Source organism: Octopus bimaculoides, chromosome 14 (assembly GCF_001194135.2).
Source record: "Octopus bimaculoides isolate UCB-OBI-ISO-001 chromosome 14, ASM119413v2, whole genome shotgun sequence".
Lineage (NCBI taxonomy): Eukaryota > Metazoa > Mollusca > Cephalopoda > Octopoda > Octopodidae > Octopus > Octopus bimaculoides.
This window is the reverse complement of record NC_068994.1, coordinates 31,358,611-31,368,175: the sequence shown is the minus strand read 5'-3', so window position 1 is coordinate 31,368,175 and position 9,565 is coordinate 31,358,611. Positions and strand designations below refer to the sequence as shown.

The 9,565-nt window shown below is 37.3% G+C and overlaps 1 protein-coding gene across 1 annotated transcript in view; it reads right to left on the bottom strand.

Moving 5' to 3' along the window:
• LOC106874060 (zinc finger protein ZFP2) overlaps nt 1–9,526 on the bottom strand; it is a 20,695-nt gene extending 11,169 nt beyond the window's left edge. The window contains exons 1-4 of the mRNA XM_014921637.2: nt 9,167–9,526; nt 8,721–8,811; nt 3,911–4,790; nt 1,824–1,914 (exon numbers count right to left, since the gene is read on the bottom strand). Coding sequence (XP_014777123.2) covers nt 1,824–1,914; nt 3,911–4,780 — 961 coding nt within the window. The 5' untranslated portion in view covers nt 4,781–4,790; nt 8,721–8,811; nt 9,167–9,526. The remainder of the gene's footprint in view (nt 1–1,823; nt 1,915–3,910; nt 4,791–8,720; nt 8,812–9,166) is intronic.
• Between the last annotated feature and the right edge of the window lie 39 nt (nt 9,527–9,565).

Sequence of the window (9,565 nt, the reverse complement as noted above, 5' to 3'; positions counted from 1 at the left end):
TGGCCGTTGCCAGTACCGCCTGACTGGCTCCCGTAGGATTTTCGAGCGAGATCGTTGCCAGTGCCCCTGGACTGGCTTGTGCGGGTGGCACATAAAAGACACCATTTCGAGCGTGGCCGTTGCCAGTATCGCCTGACTGGCCTTCGTGCAGGTGACATGTAAAAGCACCTACTACACTCTCTGAGTGGTTGGCATTAGGAAGGGCATCCAGCTGTAGAAACTCTGCCAAATTTAGATTGGAGCCTGGTGTTGCCATCCGGTTTCACCAGTCCTCAGTCAAGTCGTCCAACCCATGCTAGCATGGAAAGCGGACGTTAAACGATGATGATGATAAGACTACCTAGTGTTTGTGTGCATATAAATATATATGAGCATATATATGTGTGTGTATGTGTATATATATAAATGTGTATATATATGTGCATATATATATATGTATATATGTGTGTATATACATATGTGTGTGTGTGTATATATATATATATATATGAATTTGAGTGGCTAAAATTGGGTCCATCACATTGGAAGAGCTGGATAAAGTAGATGTGTATGTAAATATGTGTGTGTTTGCACATCTATATATATATAGATGTATATACACACATACACACATAATATGTATCTTTTATTTCTTTCAGTCATTTGACTTCAACAATACTGGAATGCTGCTTGAAGCATTTAGTCAATAAAATTGCCCCCAGTACATACTTCAATTCTGGTATTTATTCTACAGTCTTTTTTGCTGAATTGTTAAGACAAAGGAACATAAATAAACCAACTGGTTGTCCAGCAGGGTGTGTATGACACACACACACAATGGGCTTCCACAGTTTCCATTTATCAAATTTCCTCACAAGTCGTTGGTTGGCCTGAGACTATAGTAGAAGATACTTGCCTAAGGTGCTGAGCAGTGGGACTGAACACAAACCCACATAGTTGCAACTTACATATATAGTATACATGTGTGTGTGTGTGTGTGCATATATATATATATTTTATCATTATTAATAAATCATAGGGCAGCAAAAAATTTTTAGAAATTTTATTTACCACCAGTGGTCCAGCGAGAATAAAAATTAGTCAATATACTATATACTATTCATTTAAAATACAGAGATGCCTATAATAGGACATCTAACCCGCTAGAAAGAGCAGCAAAAAACTTTATACCACAAAAATAGGGATAATTTTGAAAGGGAATGAAAAATAAAAACAGTTTGCTAAAATAGCTTGAAACCATGGTATGGAAAATAGATTGGTAAATGTTTTTATTTTTCATTCCCTTTCGAAATTATCCCTATTTTTGTGGTATAGAGTTTTTTGCTGCTCTTTCTAGCGGGTTAGATGTCCTATTATAGGCATCTCTGTATTTTAAATATATATATATATATATATATATATATATATATATATATACACACACACACACACACACACACACACACACATGCATGCACATCCATCCAGCATATACATATAAAAACATACACAAACACAAAGTTGGTAGACATAAAGCCCTAGATTTATAAAGATCAGTAGAGGAGGTGTGACAATTATTCTGAAGAGTATTAGCATGCCAACTGAAGGGTTTCAGGAAATGGAAACAAAGACACTGATTCAAACTGCTGCAAACTGTAACCATCCCTAAAGATATCTTTGGCAAAAATGCAGCAGTATAGCAGACAGTGAATGAACGAGTGGGTAATATACCAAGGTAGAGAAACAAGAAGAAAAGTGCACAGCCATTCAGGGTGTGGACGGAGATACTAAACATAGGAATCGTGTGTATGTGTTTGGACATCTTCGATAATCTATGCATTCACTTTTAACATCACCCCCATCACATTCAATCAGGGTGGAGGAGTTAGCTCTACAACATATGGAAGACTCCATTTTCTTGTTCTGAAAGTGGATCTGTGAAGAACAATGAAAGTTAATACATATTATTGTTGGTAATAATATATTTTTGTTGCGTTTTTTTTTTCTCCAAGTTTGGAACAGAAAAAAATCCCCAATTATCTTTTGACTTGGCACAAAGCAAAGGGTCTGTACCACTAATAGGTACATTATATACAATGGACAGATAGGTGTCCTCACCTTGTTTGTTGTTATCACAACATTTCGGCTGATGTACTCTCCAGCCTTCTTCAGGTGTTCTGGTGGAATTTCAAATCTTTATTTGACTAATGAGGTACACTGTTCTCTCATTCGTAAGATATGTTGCTGATGTTATTTTTCTTTTGATATTATTTTCGAAGTCCCTGCAATGGATTGAACTTAGAAACCAAGGGTTAGTAGCCCACACTCTTATCCACTATGCTATATGTCCATGGGCAATTGTGAATTTTTTAGGGCTTATAAACCTAGTATTTTATCTTTTAATACTGGTTCCCATATTACATTCATATCTGCACTAGGTCTGCTTAGGAGGTTATTGTGTCTGAGCATATGTGCAACCTCTTTTAATTTTCGTATTTTCCAGTACTGTTCTCTGTTAATTATTTTAACTTCATCCCACAGTGGGAGGTGGTCTCTGTTTTTCCATACATGATCAGCTATACCTGATTTTTCAACATCTCCTCATGTCAGAGCTTTACGATGTTCCTCTATCTTTACTTAAAGGGGGCAGCATGTTTTGCCTTTGCATAACCTACCACAATTGCATGGGATATAGAGTACACGCAGTTTTTGGTCATATTCTCTTCTATGGGTGGTTTTACTCGGAGAAGATATTTGCAAACTGTTGTATTACTTCTGAATACTGTCCTGATGTCATATGGACCACTTTCTTTTTGTATCTTTTCTGAGAGGCCTTTGACACAGAGTAGACAAACTGTGCTCAGTTTATGGGTTCCATCCTCTCCCCTCTTCCTAATTAGAGTGGATAGTATGTTCTTTGGGTAGTTGTTGCATAGCAGATTGTTTCTTAGCTTGATCATTTCTTCCTGATATGTAGGAATATATTTTTGTTGCGTTTTTTTTTCTCTCCAAGTTTGGAGAAAAAAACTTGCTTGATGTTTAGGCATTCGACAATCCCTCTCTTTATAGTGGATACAATATACTGTATACTTCCCACTGTAGGATGAAGTTAAAATAATCGACAGAGAACACCACTGAAAAATAGGAAAATTAGAAGAGGCTGCACATATGCTAGGACACAATAACCTCCTAAGCAGACCTGGTGTAGATATGAATGTAATATGGGAACCAGTATTAAAAGATAAAATACCAGGTTTATAAGCCCTAAAAGATTTACTCTATAATTGCCCACAAGCATATAGCATAGTGGATAAAAGCGTGGGCTACTGACCCTCGGATTCTAAGTTCAATCCCAGGCAGGGACTTGGAAAATAATATCAACAGAAAAATAACATCAGCTACATACCTTAGGAATGAAAACAGTGTACCCCATCAATCAAATAAAGGGTTGGGTTCGAAATTCCACTAGAACACCCGATGAAGGCTAGAGAATACATCAGCTGAAATGTGATAACAACAAACAAGATGAGGACACCTATCCATCCATTGTAAATAATGTACATAATTCCTCATCTCAAAACAAATATAGAATAGTTATATAATAGGGTGTATTGAATTTACCCCCATTATGTTACTGATGTTCATTTTATTGGCTCTAGATAAATAGAAGACTAAGCTGACCCCAGTAACAAGACAATATAATTCTTCAAAGGGGTACATAATGTTCAACATTAACAATATAATATATATATATACATGAGAGAATGGAGATTAAAAATAGACAGAAGAGAAAGAGTGTAAGGCACCAAGGTGTGAGTTATACCTCTCTTACCTTATAGTTTAAAAAAAATATATAAACACTTCTTTCTTTAGATTATAAATAAAAATTATTTATGATTGTTTTATCAATATACATATATGTATATCAAACTGTTTTATCTATTGCAACAGGTTTTACCTTGTGAATTTTCATGTGTCGTATAAGATGGCTATTCTGAGAGAAATTCTTCTGGCAGATTTCACAAGTATATGGTCTGTCACCTGTATGTGTTTTGATGTGGCGGACTAGTGTACTGTTTCGAGAAAATCGCTTGCCACAGATATCACAGGGGTAGGGTGTCTCTCCTGTGTGTGTTCGCATATGTTGCCTGAGATTGCTGTTGACAGAGAAACTCCTAGCACACACCTCACAATGATATGGAGTTTCTTTGGTGTGGGTGCGAATGTGTCTGATCAAGTCAATGCTCAATGAGAAACTCTTGCCACAGTCTTCACACTGGTATGGTTTCTCACCTGTGTGCGTTTTGATATGCTGTTTCAGGGCACTATTGTCAGAGAGACTCTTTTGACAAACTTCACACCGGAAAGGCTTCTCACCAGTGTGTATTCTCATATGTTTCTTGAAAGAACTGCTGTAGGAAAACCGTTTTTCACAGAGGCTGCACTGGTATGGCCTGTCTCCTGTATGTGTCCTCATATGAAGGATCAGGTGACTATTCTGGGAAAAGCATTTGCCACAGTCATTGCACTTATAGGGTTTTTCTCCTGTGTGAATCCTTACATGTTTTTTCAAAGAGCAGCTGGCTGAGAAACCTCTACCACATACTTGACAGTGGTAAGGTCGATCACCAGTATGTGTCCTGATGTGCAAAACTAGAGTATTCTTCTGGGAAAATGTCTTTTCACAAATATCACAGACATGGGTCCTTTTCACAGAGGCTACTTTGGTTGATTTTAAGAACTGAGTTTCCAATGAAGGATCTGCTTTGAAAATAATTTGTAATTCTGGTGGATCCTCCATGCTGGATATTCTATTAAACAAATAAAAAAATACAAAAATTAACAAAACAATAAGTAGGAATGACAAGAAATAAATCAATGTTAATGAAACTAACTGTTAATTTCAATTATCCTGTTTTTTATTTGTAGCCTTTAAATTTTTTTTGCTAACTTCAGTTATTAGATTACAACCATGTAAGGGCAATGCCTACAAAGTTTTTTAAGTAATCATCTCAGCCCCAGTACTTAATCCAGGCTGGAACTACAATCCTATTGATATCTAATTATTGAGTCTCTCAATTATGGAATTGAAAAAAAAATCGCAAAAAAATAGCAATACAAACATAAACAGACATATATAAGTTATAAAAAGTTAACTGCTAATATTTTATATAAACATCTTTTTCAGACTGAAGCAGAACAACAAACCCACTGATGGGAATTTTTGTAAGTTTTCACTCTCAAATGATATATACAGTAATTGCCTGCATACTGAATAGTTACCTCCACAATATGTGTAGTTGCTTCACTAGAATCAGACAACTTGGAGTTTCGATTTTCCAATAAGCACCATGAAATGTGATAAGGAAGTAAAATTATTCCCCTGGCCCATCAGGAATCACTGCAGAGATGCTTAAAATACCTGGTGGTGTTGGCTATAGTCTAGTCACCTGTACAGTCAATCAGGTGATACATGAAGAAGTCATACCCAATGACTGGTGTAACAGCACCATAGTCAACTGCTACAAAGGTATGAACAATTACAGAGGTATCAAGTTGTTGGATCAGGTAATGAAAGTCACGGAGAGGGTTATAGCCCAACTAATTAGGGAGAGAGTCAGTTTAGATGAGATACAGTCTGGGTTTGTGCCAGGGAAAAGCATCACCGATGCTATATTTCAGGTAGGATAGCTGCAGGAGAAATATCTAGCCAAAGATAAACCTCTGAATCTGGCTCTTGTTGACATTGACAAATCCTTTGACAGGGTCCCCCAATCCCTTATCTGGTGGTCAATGCAGAAACTAGGGATAGATGAGTGGTTAGTGAGAGCTGTACAAGCCACATACAGGGATGCTGTCAGTAAGGTGAGGGTTGGCAATGAGTATAGTGAAGAATTCCGAGTAGGGGTCCACCAAGGATCAGTCCTCAGTCCCCTCTTATTCATCATAGTCCTCCAGGCAATAACAGAGGAATTCAAGACAAGATTCCCCTGGGAGCTCCTCTATGCTGATGACCTTGCACTAATTGCTGAGTCACTATCAGAACTGGAGGAGAAGTTTCAGGTGTGAAAGCAAGGTCTAGAATTGAGGAGCCTTAGAGTTAATCTAGCAAAAACCAAAGTCTTAATAAGCAGGAAGGCAGACAAATCACAAACCCCTTCAGGTAGATGGCCCTGCTTGATTTGTAGAAAAGGGGTAGGTAGAAACTCCATAAGATGTACTCGGTGTAAGCTATGGACACATAAGAGGTGCAGCAATATCAAAGAAGGCTAACTGGGATGATAGTTCTTGTGTGTGGCAAATGCTCAGGGGTAATAAACACTGAAAATGTGCAGAAAACAGCTTCCGTCACATGCCAGGGGGAAAAACTAGAAGTAGTTGATAGCTTCCATTAATTAGGTGACCGGATGCTCTGAAAATGTAGCTGCTAGAATAAGAATAGTATGGTCATGTGTTGTGTATGGATGAGGAGGTGTGTGAAAATGTGTCACACCCTAGCAGTAGAGTGAACCTGTGGAAGAGGTAGACCCAGGAAGACCTGGGATGATGTGATGAAGCACGATCTTCAAACATTGGGCCTCATGGAGGCGATAACAAGTGACCGAGACCTTTGGACATATGCTGTGTTTGAGAAAACCCAGCAAGCCAAGTGAGACCGTAACCGTGGCCTATGCCCGTGCAGCATAACGAGCCCATTTAAGAGTACCCTTGAATCATTGGGCAATAAACTGTACTTGCGAAGACCTGTTGAGTCAAGTGAAGTCACTGTCGTGACCGATGACAGTACCACCTAATTGGCACCCATGCTGGTGGCACATAAAAAGCACCATTCAAGCGTGGTCGATGCTAGTACCGCCTGACTGGCCCCGTGCCGGTGGCACGTAAAAAGCACTATTCGAGCATGATCGTTACCAGTGCCGCCTGACTGGCCCTCGTGCCAGTGGCACGTAAAAAGCACCCACTATACTCTCGGGAGTGGTTGGTGTTAGGAAGGGTATCCAGCTGTAGAAACTCTGTCAGATCAGACTGGAGCCTGGTGCAGCCTTCTGGCTTGCCAGCCCTCAGTCAAGCCGTCCAACCCATGCCAGCATGGAAAGCGGACATTAAACGACAATGATGATGATGATGATGATATGCTTGACACTCCTTCGCCCTCAACGCCCAATGTTCCAATTATTCTGATCAACAGACCTGCTCGTTCGTGAAATTAACGTGCAAGTAGCTGAGCAATTTAACAGACATTCATACTCTTAACATAGTTTTCAGGGAGATTCAGCGTGACACAAAATGTATCAAAGCCCTTTCAATTATAGGTACAACTCATTTTTGCCAGTAGAATGGACTGGAGCGTGAAATAAAGTATCTTGCTCAAGGACAGAATGCGAAGTCGGGAATCTAACTCACGACCTTACGATCGAGAAGCGAATGCCCTAAGCCATGCACCATCACTATATACATATATTACATTATTACCAACTAGTAAAGGTATATTCCTAAATTTGGGGGGAATTTTGGTATTACACACACACCTCGTGTGATAGATGTGTGTGTGTGTGTATGTGTGCTTATACATGCACATTCAAACGCCTAGGACTTGAATATAAGGGAAAACGATTTCCTAGCAGCTTGCTGTCTGCTACTGACCAGAAGAGGCAGTGATGTGAATGTTGGTTTCCGAAAGACGAACAAAAGTTAGTTTAATTTTAATTATAAAACTGGCAGACTGATCAAATAAGAGCCAGGAAATAAAAATAACTCTTAACAAAATATGATAAATGAAAAGCAATCCAAACAGTTTGAAATTATTTTGGATAGTTACAGCGGAAATATATGATTTGCACCGATTGTATCGATACTTTTAACTATCAATACAATCAATAAAAGTCGTATATAAACTTTTCAAGTTCAATTTTTCTCTTCTTATTTTATGCTTACAATTCTGTACATTGTTTAATCGAAATTCATAATAAGAATTACTAAAAGCACAGGAGTACAGGGTATAGCAGAAAAAGTATCAAAGTGATGTGGAAACGATTAAGCTGAATTAAGATACTCGAGGGGAGGGGGAAACGTGTTTTAATTTTTACGAAAAATAATACAGTCTGGTAACAACACCCATAATGAATTCTGGAAACGTGGAGTGATGTGAAGAAAGAGAGAGAGAGAAACAAAACTCCAGTGAATGGGGTGTTGTTGCTGATAGCGCAGAAAAGAACAATCGCTGAATCAGAACTAAACTTATGTGGTGCTTGTAAAATATTTTCCTTGAAATTTATATATTTTTTCAGAATTAATTTATTGCACAAGTTTCAGTCGTAATAACTTGGTCAACTTTCCATTGTATTCTGAATTAACACCTGTTCCCTTTTTCCTTCCGTTTTGGAACCAACCTGCGTATAAATTTACAACTTTCGTTCAGTAGCAGACGGGCAAACAATGATTTTATTGTATTTTCTATTCTAGGCAACAGTAACCCTGATTAAAAACACACAAATATGTATAAGCACATTGATAGCCATACCTCTACATGCAAACATATGCATCTGCACAAATACGTACACTAAAGTTTCAGCTGTCAGCAAAAACTTCGTAGCTATCTAAAGTTTTTGCAGACATCGAAACAATCGCAAGGACATTCGCCAAAAGTTTCCCAAACAACAAATTCCGACAAGTTGTCACCACTACTAGATAACAATTTCTCTTTCTAAAAGGTATAAGTATAAATTTAGAATTGTACCTACCACTTTCCAGTCCTTATTCCATGCTTAAATTCAGTTAGGATTACAAGTACAAATCTACATGATCGTAGGCGAAACGTACAAAAATCCGCAACTGTCCGATTTAAAAACAAAAGAAAAAATTTATATATTTATATAAAAAAATGACAAGCAAAAACATCCAATAAAAATAAAAGTATCTAAAACAAATTAAGACACAAGCAGAAATAAATAAATATGTTCCCACACTGTTTTAGCTAAATTTTGCCATTTGCTAACAGGAAACTTCTTACGAAGTTTTATGTAACTACTGAAGAATGAGTAACGCCAAAAGTTATTGGAAAAAATACAAATAAAATATTATTAAAGTTTAGTCATATTTTTTTCTTCAGTTCTTTCGGTATGAAGATTGAAGTGAAAATGTAAAATATGAAAAAAAAGTTATAGAAACTACGGAAGTAGGTTATTACCTTAAGTCGGTCATTTTCCGCAACAGTTTCCTTCCTGTTGTTTTTGTTTTGTTTTTTTTTCCACACTCGAGAAAGTTTTAATAGAAAATGTGAAATAAAAGAAAAAGTTTGTATATATTTTTGTTGAAGTATTTGGTTCCGATAGAATATATATATGTACATAAATATATATTTGTGGTCCGAAAGAGGAGTAAATTAACAACAATAAAATAATAAATAAGTCGGTTAAAGTTTAAAAGTTAGTTCTGACACCCGGCACACCCATTGAGTAATCAGAGTTACCTCCCTTGCATACAACGCCTCCTCCTCCTCCTATTAATACTAAAGATAGTCGGTCGCTTTCGAACATTTTCATTTGAGGTTCTTCTCAATTATATAAATACAAAAAGTCAAGAAAAT